This window comes from Dermacentor albipictus, unplaced genomic scaffold (assembly GCF_038994185.2).
Source record: "Dermacentor albipictus isolate Rhodes 1998 colony unplaced genomic scaffold, USDA_Dalb.pri_finalv2 scaffold_31, whole genome shotgun sequence".
Lineage (NCBI taxonomy): Eukaryota > Metazoa > Arthropoda > Arachnida > Ixodida > Ixodidae > Dermacentor > Dermacentor albipictus.
Genome location: NW_027225585.1, coordinates 1,096,272 through 1,111,405, shown reverse-complemented (window position 1 = coordinate 1,111,405; position 15,134 = coordinate 1,096,272). Strand labels below are relative to the sequence as shown.

The 15,134-nt window shown below is 46.8% G+C and overlaps 1 protein-coding gene across 4 annotated transcripts in view; it reads right to left on the bottom strand.

Annotated features, from left to right (window-relative positions):
• LOC135909917 (zinc finger protein ZXDC-like) overlaps window positions 1-15,134 on the bottom strand; it is a 358,875-nt gene that overhangs the window by 52,685 nt on the left and 291,056 nt on the right. For 3 of the 4 annotated variants that reach the window (XM_065441928.1, XM_065441931.1, XM_065441932.1), the window contains one exon: window positions 14,152-14,343. In XM_065441928.1, coding sequence (XP_065298000.1) covers window positions 14,152-14,343 — 192 coding nt within the window. The remainder of the gene's footprint in view (window positions 1-14,151; window positions 14,344-15,134) is intronic. The other variant, XM_065441929.1, reaches the window with a different exon arrangement.

Genomic DNA, 15,134 nt, shown 5'->3' with positions numbered 1-15,134 from the left:
AGACGATATTCTAATTCACATCAAGAGAAAAAAATCTAGCACTTATTTCTCTTACTGATTATCTTAGAAAAGCGATTGACGATGGTAATTTTGCAGCGTCGATATTCGTTGATCTATCCAAGGCTTTCGACACACTTAATCATACAATTCTTTGTGCTAAACTTGAGGCCATAGGAATAATTGGTCTGCCTCTACTTCTAATCCGCAGTTACTTACAAAATAGAAAGCAAGTCGTTAACATTTCTGGGTACTACTCTAAAAAAGCTACTACTAACATTGGAATACCACAGGGGTCCATATTAGGTCCTCTACTTTCCTAATTTATATTATTGATCTGCCTAGTTGCCTCTCCTCATCGAAGTGTATTCTTTACGCCGATGATACTACTATATTTAGTTCTAACAATTGTACTACAGTGGAATCTCGATGATACGAATCTCACGGGGTCACGAAAAATATTCGTATTAGCCGAATTCGTATCATCGAAACAATTAAAACTAGCTAAATCAGAGTCAGAGGTGAACTCACTCAGACACAAGTACGTAAACAGGATTTATTTGTTGTAGAAAATTCTCTAATGTCCTCTGCCTCTTTTTTTTTTGTCAGGTCAATTAGCAGACTTTGTTCAAATCCATAAAAACGCGTGCACGTGTCGTTGCCGATTTCGTTCGCGCACGCCTGAAACGCTGCATGCGCAGCGTTTCAGCCGCCGGTGATGGGTCCTTCGCCGTCGCCCACGTCTAACACAAAGAACGCGGCCCGAAGCACAGCAGCCACTCCGTCCAATGGCACGCGGAAAATGAAGAAAAGCACAAAAGAACACAAGTGCCACCGCTTCAAACTCTTCGCGCCCAGTCGCAGCCCCGGCGCTGTCCGGCGCCGCGTCCGCGCCTCCGCACCAAAAGAGAGAGGGAGAAATCGCGTAACTGCGCGCTGTTCTCTTTCACTGCCATCGGTGGGACTCATGCTCGCGGTCGCGTCCATCCGTGCGCTGGAATCGTGCCAACTGTGGTCTCTCCTCCGCGCAGCGGCGCAACCTCCTCCCCTCCTTAGCAACCGGCGCGCCGGTCAGGGGCGCAGCTGCGCATAGCAACCGTGACGTCACACAGTAGCGGTAGAACGGGCGCGCGCTCGTCGGCGGTGGCACCGCCGCTCCTTCGCTAGCCGTTTCGTTGCAGTCGAGTGAGAGGCCCGTGTTGCGCGCCATGCGGTTCGGGGAAGCGCCAACGGACGCCGGATTCCCCCAACACCAAACGCCAGAAGAATAAGGAGCGAATGCGCATGCCACGAATGAACATATCACCAGATGCGAAAGCAAGGGAGGCAGAAAAGAAACGCCAACAGCGACTGATTAGATCGCCGGGTACCAAAGGCAGGGAAGCAGAACGAAAGCGGCAGCAGCGACAGGCGATATCGCCGAACACCAAAGCGAATGAATTGGGGCGCAGACGGCAGCAGCGTCTGGCTTTCGCCAAGCACACTTTCAAATTTCCAATGTCTTTGGTAATTTTCGTATCAACCGACGCGGGTCGAAAATTGATTCGTAACAACCATTCTCTAACACGTTGCAAAGTAATGGGGCTCGGCCGGGACCACAGAAAAATTCGTATCATCCAGAAATTCGTATCAGCCGTGATCGTATCATCGAGATTCCACTGTAACACGTAAGCTAAATGATGATCTCGTGAAAATTTCCACATGGTGTCAACTTAACAAGCTGCAGATTAACCATAATAAGACCAATAAGGAGCTCAGCGATCGTCTGAGCTCCTTCAATCTATGTTCATCAACAATCACCTAATCACTGCAGCCGATCATTGCACCTATTTAGGTGTGGAATTTGATCGGCATCTTAAATTTCACCTTCACATAGCTAATGTGAAAAAGAAGATGGCATACAGAATACGCATTTTAATCAAATCACGACCATATTTCTCATTTTCAACTCTCAAGTCGCTTTATTATGCTTTTGTTAATTCTCATATTAACTATAACATTGAATCATGGGGAAATACTTATAACAGTCACCTAACTTCGTTGCAAGTCATTCAAAATCGAGGTAGTCGACTGATAACATTTTTCACCTCGTAGCATTAGCGCAAATCAGCTGTTACATGCACATAATATTTTGAATGTGACTGATGTTGTTAAATATAACCTGGCCATATTTATTTTTACGGCATTAAACAATAATATTCCAGTAACCATCATACCAAAGACATCCCTTACTAATGTAAATAATACTAGATTTGCAGGAAATATGAACTTCATTTTACCCATCGTTTGCATCAACTATGGTAAGCAGTTATTACATTTTTCAGCTTTATCTCTGTGGAACACATTACCATTCCCTTTAAAATTGTTCAAAGCTCACAGGTTTCGTACAAAACTTAAGCATTTTCTTTTAGCTTCCTCCGACTTTCCCGTTTGAGTGTACTATGCGTTACATTTTTAACTTTCACTTTGTTTCTCTATATGTCTCTCGCATTTTTTAAAAACTTTTTTTCCTCTTAAGCAATTTTTTGTACTTCCACCTTTTGTTGTCTAATCCAAAGCCTTGTTATTGCTTAATACATTCATCTGCTGCTTTTCTGTTCATTTATGCTTTGTCTCTTAAAACCTTTATTATCGGAAATTTCACTTGTTGCCATTGTTGTTTTATTTATTCTAGTCATCATGCACTAGAGCTCCCATTTCAGTTTCTAACTACGGGACCTCTTCTGTATACAGTTGCCGACCGTTTATTCGGACTTCACGGGGACTGCGGCAATGTCCGAATAAACAGGTGTCCGAAAAAGCAGTTTAAGAAAAAAAAAGAAAGAAATGCTTTATTTCCACGCACTTAATTAGGGTTGGCAGTAGGCTTGAAGAAATCGTCAATGCGCCATTGCACGCTGTTCTGTTTACACGCAATCAGATAAGCCTGGATCTCGGAGAAGGTCGTATGATCACTATAGGCAGCTGAACGCAAAGTCACTGCTTGTACTAGCTCCGCATGCGACGGCAGTGTAGCACATGGTGCGTCATCTTCCCACTCGGAGTCATCGTCCAGCGGTGCAGCAGAAACCTGACGAATGATCTCGCCGTCATCAAGTTCTGCGCATGTTAGTACAGCAATACAGCACCTGCGAAAGTGTCAAATGAGACGGTGTCCGGAATCGCAATGCAACCGCTGCGCAGGTCCCCGCAGAACGTGCGTCAGTAGAGAGCACATCAGAAGGCGACAAATCCTAGGCCTCCCGGCACCCGCTTGCCGGCATGCCCCAGCGCAGTCTGCGCGGGCACTGTCGGTGCCATTAGACACTTGACACAATGTTTCCGTATGCCGCGTTGGATCACCGCAACCTCGACACAGCACACAAAGCAAACAACACCATGCTGTCATGCCGACACCAGTCGTACAAACGAAAAACGTAGCCTACTCGCAGCGTCGTGCTGTAGCAATGCCTCCTTTACTAGATGCCCGCCGCGTTGCTCGCTTTCCCATTGTAGCGGCGTTTCCCTTAGTTGAAGTTAGTTCAGCATAAGTTTCGTGAGGCGGTGCTCATTGCCTTTTTTACTTCCGGCGGATGTCACAGCAACGGCTGAATGCATCCGCCGGCGCGTTATTCTGTTAGCGAGCGTTATCGCGGGCCTCCGAGACGGTGACAGATGCCATGTTAATCTCAGAGGCCGCAGCCCGTGATCGCAAGTTGCAGGCGTTCACCATGAGAGGCGCTTGTTGCCGTTTCGCGGAGGAGAGAAAAGGGAGAGGGCCCAGAACCGAGCTACCGGACAACGCGGCAGGCATCTAGTAAAGGAGGCATTCGTTGTAGTCGTGCACGAAGAAACAAACAAATCAGCTGCTGGATTGTCTTAACATGGCTTACTAAGCTGAGACCGAAACTGCTGTAGCAACTCTATTGAACCAGGCAGAAACGATGATGATGAGCAGGGATTTCCAGTAGTGCCAATTCGTGGGGCAGCAAGGAGGCACCGTTCAAAACAAAAATGGCACTCAGCTAGTGGAACCATGCACCGGTCTGAGTTGGTGCATGGTGCTCTCGATCGAGATGGCTCAAGGAGTGAACGAAAAATCAGATGAGAGGTTGCAAGGTGTCTGAACTTTTGGCAGTTGTTATATAGCCTCCGGACAGGCCGCCAATGGAATATGAACCTGGCAACGTTTAACGCTAGAACGTCATCTAGTGAGGCGAGTCTAGCAGTGCTATTGGAGGAATTAGAGGGCACTAAATGGGATATAATAGGGCTCAGTGAAGTTAGGAGGCCAAAAGAAGCATATACAGTGCTAAAAAGCGGGCACGTCCTGTGCTACAGTGGCTTAGCGGAGAGAAGAGAACTAGGAGTCGGATTCCTGATTAATAAGAATATAGCTGGTAACATACAGGAATTCTATAGCATTAACGAGAGGGTGGCAAGGCTTGTTGTGAAACTTAATAAGAGGTATAAAATGAAGATTGTACAGGTCTACGCCCCTACATCCAATCATGGTGACCAGGAAGTTGAAAGCTTCTATGAAGACGTGGAATCGGCAATGGGTAGAGTGAAAACCGAATACACTATACTAATGGGCGACTTTAATGACAAGGTAGGCAAGAAGCAGGCTGGAGACAAGGCAGTGGGGGAATATGGCATAGGCACTAGGAATAGCTGGGGAGAGTTATTAGTAGAGTTTGCGGAACAGAATAATATGAGGATAATGAATACCTTCTTCCGCAAGCGGGATAGCCGAAAGTGGACGTGGAGGAGCCCGAACGGCGCGACTAGAAATGAAATAGACTTCATACTCTGCGCTAACCCTGGCATCAAACAAGATGTGGACATGCTCGGCAAAGTGCGCTGCTGTGACCACAGGATGGTAAGAACTCGAATTAGCCTATACCTGAGGAGGGAACGGAAGAAACTAGTACATAAGAAGCCGATTAATGAGTTGGCGGTAAGAGGGAAAATAGAAGAATTCCAGATCAAGCTACAGAACAGGTATTCAGCTTTAACTCAGGAAGAGGACCTTATTGTTGAAACAATGAACGACAATCTCGTGGGCATCATTAAGGAGTGTGCAATAGAAGTCGGTGGTAACTCCATTAGGCAGGATACCAACAAACTATCGCAGGAGACGAAAGATCTCATCAAGAAATGCCAATGTATGAAAGCCTCTAACCCTACAGCTAGAATAGAACTGGCAGAACTTTCGAAGTTAATCAACAAGTGTAAGACAGCTGACATAAGGAAGTATAATATGGATAGAATTGAACATGCTCTCAGGAACGGAGGAAGCCTAAAAACAGTGAAGAAGAAACTAGGAATCGGCAAGAATCAGATGCATGTGTTAAGAGACAAAGCCGGCAATATCATTACTAATATGGATGAGATCGTTCAAGTGGCTGAGGAGTTCTATAGAGATTTATACAGTACCAGTGGCACCCACGACGATAATGGAAGGGAAAATAGTCTAGAGGAATTCGAAGTCCCAAAGGTAACGCCGGAAGAAGTAAAGAAAGCCTTGGGAGATATGCAAAGGGGGAAGGCAGCTGGGGAGGATCAGGTAACAGCAGATTTGTTGAAGGATGGTGGTCAGATTGTTCTAGAGAAACTGGCCACCCTGTATACGCAATGCCTCATGACCTCGAGCGTACCGGAATCTTGGAAAAACGCTAACATATTCCTAATTCATAAGAAAGGAGACGCCAAAGACTTCAAAAATTATAGACTGATCAGCTTACTGTCCGTTGCCTACAAACTATTTACTAAGGTAATCACAAATAGAATCAGGAACACCTCAGACTTCTGTCAAGCAAAGGACCAGGCAGGATTCCGTAAAGGCTACTCAACAATAGATCATATTCGCACTATCAATCAGGTAATAGAGAAATGTGCGGAATATAACCAACCCTTATATATAGCTTTCATTGATTACGAGAAAGCGTTTGATTCTGTCGAAACCTCAGCAGTCATGGAGGCATTACGGAATCAGGGTGTAGAGGAGCCGTATGTAAAAATACTGAAAGATATCTATAGCGGCTCCACAGCCACCATAGCCCTCCATAAAGCAAGCAACAAAATCCCAATAAAGAAAGGCGTCAGGCAGGGAGATACAATCTCTCCAATGCTATTCACAGCATGTTTACAGAAGGTAACTGAGTAATACTTGTTGGGGGGCTAGTTGGTGCATGTTTCCAGAAGAGGGTTATAGCGCCGACAAAACAGAACACACAGCAAGCGAGACGTCTCGCTTGCTGTGTGTTGTGTTTTTTCGGCGCTATAACCCTCTTCTGGTTACAGGAGCTTTTCAGAGACCTGGATTGGGAAGAATTGGGGATAAAAGTTAATGGAGAGAACCTTAGTAACTTGCGATTCGCTGATGATATTGCCTAGCTTAGTAACTCAGGGGATCAATTGCAATGCATGCTCACTGACCTGGAGAGGCAAAGCAGAAGAGTGGGTCTAAAAATTAATCTGCAGAAAACTAAAAAAGAAGCTTAGAACGACAGAAAGCTGAGCTAGTTGGTAAGGATTCATTATGCAAACTAGAAGTGAGGCGTGCAGACAGGACACAAGAGTAGAGAAGTGGACAACACGAACGCCGTGTTGTCCACTTCTCCACACGTTCGTGTCCACACGTTCGTGTTGTCCACTTCTCTACTCTTGTGTCCTGTCTGCACGCCTCACTTCTAGTTTGCATAAAGAAAACTAAAGTAATGTTTAACAGTCTCGGAAGAGAACAGCAATTTACAATAGGCAGCGAGGCACTGGAAGTCGTAAGGGAATACACCTACTTGGGGCAGGTAGTGACGGCGGATCCGGATCATGAGACGGAAATAATTAGGAGAATAAGAATGGGCTGGGGTGCGTTTGGCAGGCATTCTCAGATCATGAACAGCAGGTTGCCATTATCCCTCAAGAGAAAAGTGTATAATAGCTGTGTCTTACCAGTACTCACCTACGGGGCAGAAACCTAGAGGCTTACGAAAAGAGTTCTACTCAAATTCAGGACGACGCAACGAGCTATGGAAAGAAGAATGATAGGTGTAACGTTAAGGGATAAGAAAAGAGCAGATTGGGTCAGGGAACAAACGCGGGTTAATGACATCTTAGTTGACATTAAGAAAAAGAAATGGGCATGGGCAGGACATGTAATGAGGAGGGAAGATAACCGATGGTCATTAAGGGTTACGAACTGGATCCCAAGGGAAGGGAAGCGTAGCAGGGGGCGGCAGAAAGTTAGGTGGGCGGATGAGATTAAGAAGTTTGCAGGGACGGCGTGGCCACAATTAGTACATGACCGGGGTTGTTGGAGAAATATGGGAGAGGCCTTTGCCCTGCAGTGGGCGTAACCAGGCTGATGATGATGATGATGATACATTATGGTCTATGGGGAGAATGGAGGTGCTGCGAAGCAGACCGAATCAAGCATGCCCAAATTTTCGAGTCCAGAAAATCAGTCGGCGACTGTATACTTACCATGTAATTATCCCCATTTTTGTCTTGAATAACCTGATTCTGGGCAGGTCATGTAATGCGCCGGTTAGATAACTGCTGGGCCATTAGGGTCACAGAATGGGTACCAAGAGAAGGAAAATGCAGTCGAGGACGGCAGAAGACTAGGTGGAGCGATGAAATTAGGAAATTCACAGGTGCTAGTTGGAATCGGTTGGCGGAGGACAGGGGTAATTGGAGATCGCAGGGAGAGGCCTTCGTCCTCCGGTGGACATAAAACGGGCTAATGATGATAATGATGAGTTCACATGGAAGCAAGAGGCAGCATGAATGTCAATTCGCTCACTGTTGCGGACCCGTATGTTGAAAGCGATCGTCTTATGTGACGGTCGGACAAGTTTCCCCAGTAGAAAGGCACAAAAATGCTCATGCATATAAAAGAAACATTGTGTTTTGTAAGCGACATGGAGCTTCTTCTTTGACAGTGGTTTTCACAGAGTTGGCGTGTGATGCCCGTGCCACTCTTCCTATAGGGTGCTTCGGTTGTGTGTGGTGGCCACCTATAGAAAACTGCAATAGTGCGGGCTGAGAGCCAACAGCAACTTTTCATGGATAGTGCATCTGGTGACAACTGATGAACTGACACAGTTCGGCAGCAGTGCACTGCGGAGCCATGTCTAAATATTGCCATTGCTTTTGCAGTCAACAACCAGACTTGAGTGACCAAGACACTGATCAGACGTCATGTGGACAGAGCTACTATTCTGCGAATGCACAAGGGCCAGGCAGGTGCTAAACAACATAAAACCACCAACCGAATGAACATCTGACACAGTTCGGCAGCACTGACTTTAATTACCATGACTAATGGGTGCTTCTCCACTTCTTGCCAAATAGCTCATATGACTACGGAGCCATGTCTAAAAATCACCTTTGCATTTGCAGCCCACTACCAATCTTGAACCGAACACTATCGCTCCTTTTAACACCTGCAGTGCAGCATCTGTCTGAACGTCATGCGGACAGAGCTACTCTTCTGTGACTGCACAAAGGCCAGGCGGGTGACAAACTACAACATAAAATCACCAATGAAACGAACATCTGATGCACTTACAGTTCAGCAGCACCCACTTTCCTTACCATGACTACTGTTAGATACGGACCCTTTTCCTGGCATCCTTCGAGTTCGCCAGACCACATCAAATTGCCGTTGCACCCAATTAAGGTGCGCACAAGCGCGTCTAACACATTCCCGGACCTGTCAGACAAGTGGGTGACTCCCACCTCATGCGCCACAGGTGGAGCTCTTGCTTGACTCTTACCGAAAGTGCAACGGGAGCCTGGCATGGTTCCAGAGAGAAATTGTTTTGCAGCTCTGAAAGGTCGCTCGAAAACAACCCCCATCCACAGATTGTGATGGAGCTTGCAAGATTGGAGGCAATACCAGTGGCAAGTCATCCCTCAAACAGTGGAGCACTTGGAGCAACCCCCTGAGGCAAATGTGACTGCACTTGCACGGGCGCCTACCATTGGCTGAAAATGATGACACCTGAGCGGGCTCGACGATTGGCTGAAAATGGCATGACCACGAGACAACGAAGGGGTTAAAAGCCAGAGACAGGGAGCAGAGAGAAGTATTCTTTCATTCCTTCATCTCTTTCGGGCTTCTTGCCACAGGTCGCAGCGTCAGACTTGCTGCCGGCCATCAATGACTTTATTACTGGTCATTTCTTTGTATTCTTACTGTAAATAATGTAAAAAAACCTCCAGCTTTCATCTCAAACTCCTCCTCAACGTCGGCCAACTCCCGAACTCAATGGCAAGATCCAATAACTGGTGGCAGCGGTGGGATGAACCTTCGTCTAAAGAAGTCCTGAGAAACTGGGAACAGCGAAAAAGAAAGAGCCTTCGAGCCAAGGAGTCCTGAGGAACCCGGAACAGTGAAAGAGCCTTCGTCCAAAGAAGTTGTGAGGAACTGAGAACAGCGAAGAAGAAAGAGCCTTCAACCCTGGGAGTTCTGAGGAACCGGGAACAGCAAACCGATGAACCAGATGGCGTGGTGCTACATTTATTCGCCAGACTTCAAATGTTGCGTGTTTATTTTGATAGTTCTAGAAATTGGGAATTCGTTTCACATTGTGCGTTTGCACAAATTATTTAGGAAAACAGTTCTAACCACCAGTCGGGGCAGCTGCCATGAATCGTAGAAGGTTGCCGAGGTCATACTTGTTGTTGTGTGACGAGTTGGGAGGTGAAGCGGATGAACAGATGAAAAAGCCAGCTATCATAACAGCAATTCAAGATAGTGGCAATGATGATGAAAGCATTAAGATTGCTTGGGAGGTGACACAAGAAACGCGTGAGCGTCAAGAATGTGAGAGTGAGCGCGAGCGTCAGGAACGTGTGAGTGAGCTTAAACGTCAAGAATGTGAGAATGAACGGGAGCATGCGCGTCAAGAACGTGATAGGGAGTGTGAGCGTCAAGAATGTGAGCATGAGCGTGAGCAAAAGCACGAGAAGGAGATTAGCAGCACATTCCTAGGTGAATGGAAAGGGCTAGCTGCTAACGACGCCTTAGTCGCAACAGAGGCTGTTAAAGGCTGTAATGAGAACGACGGGGTGCTGTGCCAACAGAGCACTGTAGAGACAACTAGGCCATCTGTGAATGAATGGGCAGTCACCACGCCTGTGCGTCGCTTGTAATGTTAACGAAGTCGTTAACAAAATACAGAGTACTGCTGACCCGACAGACGCGAGCACCCATGTCAAGTCAGATCTGCGTGCTGAAGGGAAGTGCCAGCTGGACGATACAGTTGAGGGCAGTACGCAGGATTGCAACTGCGTAGCTCAAGGGAAGACAACTGCATTGTTCAGGGATCGGGGCAGCTGTCCGCCAGTCTAGGTAGCCGAGAAAAGTATGATTTAGTTATGAAATATTCGGACTGTGCGCGTGAGACAGCGATCGAGACCGACGAGTTGTGTGCCGATGCACAGCTTGAGCTGGGCAATGCAGTAGAGGGCGGTTCGCAAAAGCACAAGTTGTATAGCTCGAGTAAAGACTGCTGCGTTGTTCCAGAGTTGGTTGAGCTGTCCGCCAGTCGAGGCAAAGAGAAAGTTGATTTAAAGAAAAATCACTCAGACTGTGCGGGTAGGATACCGATCCGGGCCGACGAGATGTGTACCGGCCAGCACGAGGCGCGAGAAAGCGGCACGAAAGGGACTTCAAAGAGAAAGTGCCGTAGAAAGAAGCGCCGTAAAGATCAGAATGAGGTGAATAATGTAGCGCAGCCAAAGTCGGCGACAGGCGCAAAAAGGCAGGGCGCAAAAAGGCAGGGCGCAAAAAGGCAGGGCGCGAACAAAAGAAGGGTGTGGTCATCGTTGACGACATTGGCACATCAAGCACGTTCGAGCCACCGGTCGAAAAGAGACCGAGAAACATGTTCTGCACGGACGCGGACAAATGGCACGGGGAAGTTATGTTCCTCGATTTTTCGTCGTCCTTTTCAGAGTGCAGCATGTAGGGCGAAGGAGCGCAAGGTGGCAAGACGAGATGAGGTGATAGGGAGTCGTGACGCGGTCAGTCGAGTTCGTGATGAAAGCGTGGCGCCAGGACGCAAATTGGCAGGAGACTGTAACGTCTTGAAGAAGCTGATAGTGTGTCCACCCTTTTGTTGTTCCTGGATAGCCACAATAGCTTTCGAACTGCGACTACCTTGAGTATGGCTCAAAAGTATGAATCCGTCGTAAACGTATGGAATGAGAGACCAAGACAGCTTCCGTAGAAGTGAAGCATGTTGTGTTCTTTCCTTTTTTTGAGCCTTTGAAAATTTTCGCGATTTAAGACTAGTTTCTTTCAATATGTAATGTATGAGCTTTGTTTATGTTTTCGTTTGAGCAGCTCAGAAATGTAAACCTTTAATTTCGTGAGGTGTTAATGAGTAGATTGGCTTTTTTTTCTTTCTTGTGAGTAAGCTGAAGCGTCGAGGTTATCGGTGAGAGGTCTGTAGTAACGCACGAGTGTATTAGTTAACCTTATTTATCTTTAGAAGCATTTTCGAAATTTCTAAGGTTAACCGCGTAGGTTTTCAGTAAGTGCATAATTTGCACTGATGAAGCGTTCTTATTTCCATTAGCGCGTGTCCTGTGCGGACGGAAGGAAGCAGAATGTTTAAGACTGGGTCGCTAGGCAAGTGCATTATGGATGCATGGGCCAGGATACCAGAGGACCTTGTGCATCGTGCATTCAGGAAATGTGGCATCTCCAACACGCTCGATGGCACAGAGGATGAGTACCTCTGGGAAGATATGTTTGACAAGGAACTATCCGAAGAAAGCGTAGCTGAGGAAGACAGCAATTGAAGTGCTGAGTGCAATTTAAATAAATGTTTTCCTCGAGTTTCCCTAACTCGTATTACACACGGATAAAACTTTTTTTTCCATTTTGCGTCCCAAAAATTTCACCTCGAACTATATGCGGGTTCGTATTATACGCGGGTTTCTACGGTACGTTGCCGGTCAGTGACTACGAAGACGCGCTGCGCTCACTTGAGAAAATCACCCCCGATCATTCACCCCTGGCGGCACTACACGTGCCGCCATCACACTCTCGTAGCGTTGTCCCCTCTGGTGCAGGTTTGTGCGAGTTATTCCAGCATGGCCACAAGCATTTGTCATAAACCTAATTTTCAAGCTGATCTCGAGTAATATACACATTTCTTCCTGAAATGAAAGCATGTTGATACAGGACGTATATACCATTGGTGGACACAATAGTCATCGTGACAAGCTATCAGTAAAGCTTAGACAGTGGTGATGGGCAACAACAATGTATCTTTCAACTAATGTGTAAGTGGTTAACCATGGCAATTCTTTGCGCACATGCCAAGTTAGATTCTGTATTTGTCAAGCAGCAAAAACTGCAATTTGCTTACTCATCACAGTGCAGCAACCTTCAGTTGCAGTGAAGGCATTGTTCGGTCTGCTAGTAATTGCTGCTCCAGCAATCGACTGCTACTGGCCTTTAGAGATATTGCACCACATTATCGTCACACCTGTTCGTTAGCATCCACAACCCATCAAAAGGGCACCATGAGGGAGTAAATGAATTGTGGATGCTTGCAGACTTTTTCCCCCCAATAAACATAAAAATAACGTATTGGTGAAGTCTCTGCACAAATTATGCATTTTTTGAGCAAATGTAGCAAGTTTCAGCCTTTGGTACACGGAATCGCATCACTACTTTTACTCTCATTGCCATCACAGCCTGCTGCTTTTTGGCCAGTTTGATCAATCTTATAAATTTATAAGACTCGGTTTCGAAATGAAAGCCTTCCTTGGCAGCATCGCTGGCTTTTGGCAAGATCAGTGTAATGCTAGCAAGGCCTTGAGCGCTTTCAATCCGCAGAGAATTGACTAGTAAAAAATTTGGCAGTACCCATCTCACTACGATTGCCGACGGTAATGCGTTTAGCACTGAATTAATCTAGCGACACATGTATTGCCACCATCGAAATAAGTTATGTATGGGGTGTGTACTGCAGCGGGAACGATTCCTCCTTTGTGCTTCCTTAAGAACACACGGCACCATCTAACACCACCCCCACGAAGCCTACGCATGGCCTCCGAAATGCATGGGGCGACAGTGTGTGCTAACACTGACAAACGCATCATGCAGCAACAGGCCTTCTGTCATGCTTCTTACTGGACCCGCTGCGAAATTTAGTGGTGCTGCCGAGAATATGGCACGCCAGCGAGTGTTGAGAAACGTTCTCTCACTTCCCGCACACCCCGTGGCGCTTACTCAGTGATCAAAGTTGCTGAGAGGTTAATTGAAGAGCGGCACATACCCAGTGCCTTTGTGTGGTGCAGCCTGCGTGGTGTCGCTGTCCTTGAGGAACCCTCGTGACATTAGTTCGATTCTCCTCAGCATGGGAGAAATTTAAGCAATCTTTTTTGTCATTGTAGAGTGGCACATTCCCAGTGGCGCATAGTATCTAGTTACCCAAGTTGGCATCAAAGACGTTCACTCAAAAGCGGCACACACCAACTGGCTCAGTGACCTGACATGGCAGCAAAGAAATTCAATGAGCACCAACACAGACCAAGTGGCAAATACCCAATGCTCCAAGTCGGCGTCAACAATGGTACCTACCCAGTTCTGCATCTACAATGACATCTGTAGGTGTGAAAGAGGTTTGTTGATAAGCAGTACATATGCACACATTGCCCCATACTCAGTGACCCAAACATGGTTATAATGGTGCATTTTGAGGACAGGACACCGAAAAGATGCACACAGGACAGTCGCCGAATCTGCTGCCATGGCTGCCTCCGCTGTTTCTGTGTTAGGTCCTCAAAATGCGCTGTTATAACCATGTTCCATCAAGCCAGCAACCAACTAGCCCATCTAAGTCTCTTAATCGGTGACCCAAGTTGGTCCGATGGTTGGTTTTGAACCCTGTTAACTCACACAGCAGCACGAAGCACTACCCATTCAACCACAGACTGCCTAGTGGCCCAGGTAGGTAGAAAAACACACACACATACAGCTAGACCCCAGAAAGTGTGTTAAGTGCCCTAAGAATGCTCGACGCATTAAAATGTTCTTTTTTATTATTATTATGATATAATGGGTGACACTGAGGCACTCCCCACGCCTTCGAAGTTTTTAAGGCCTCTGCAAGCACGATGGGGTCTACCCTAGAGAGAACCTACCAGGCAAGAGATTGTTGCGGTGGGATGACCGGCGATGATGGTGGCTGGCGAAGTCAGTGCGTGCCGAGCCACTCTGGTTCTCCTGCACCAGCCGTGGGGCCAGGTCAGGGCTCGAGGGCTGACTCGGGCTGGACACTGCTGCCATGGCTGTCTCCTCGTCATCATCCTCGCCCTCCTGAGAGGACCCATCTGCTGCACACAACCACACAGCTCTGGTCACAGAACCTGGCACACTTCAAATATCAACTGAAGACACGCATTGTACCCGTGCACACAAATGCACAGCATTCACCTTAAATGCCATGACCCCACTGCACACTCCTGCAACCATCAGTCAGGTTGGCTCCAGTATGAGGGTTCCCTCATTTGATCAATGCTGATTGTTGTAGAGTGTTTAAGCACATCACTACCATAAATTACTGTAGATTTCAGCTTATTCAATCTTCTCTTTTGTTTGGGCATATCGGGAAGTTCAAGCCAGTGATAATGCATTTCTATAGGCTGTGCATTTTGTTATCTTAATGCAAAGCATAGCACACATCATATAATTCAACCTTGCATATGTGCAGTGTGGGGATGCTCAACTCTGTCGCACCCCTGATGTTTTCCCCTCATGGTGGTCGTGTCTCCTGGAATCCAGCTTCCCCATGTAGCATGTGTGCCAAAGGTAGTTGCACAATACTAAGATAGATGGCGCCAGTGTTCCACTGCCAAAGCCACCTGATGACAGGAATACTCAGGTGTGAGGGGATCTTTGGCTGCATGGTCTGGACATGCCCAGACAGACTCTTAACGGAGCGCTTTATGGGACCATCCCTTCCCTTTCACTCACATGTGCTAACTAGCTTGCCCAACTTAAAGGGACACTAAATGGAAATACAAAGTCAAGCTAAAGCGATAGATTAGTGCTCGAGAATATTTAAGGCGTCACTATTATCACGAACAGAGCCTTAATAATCGAGAAACTGGGGTACATGCAGGAA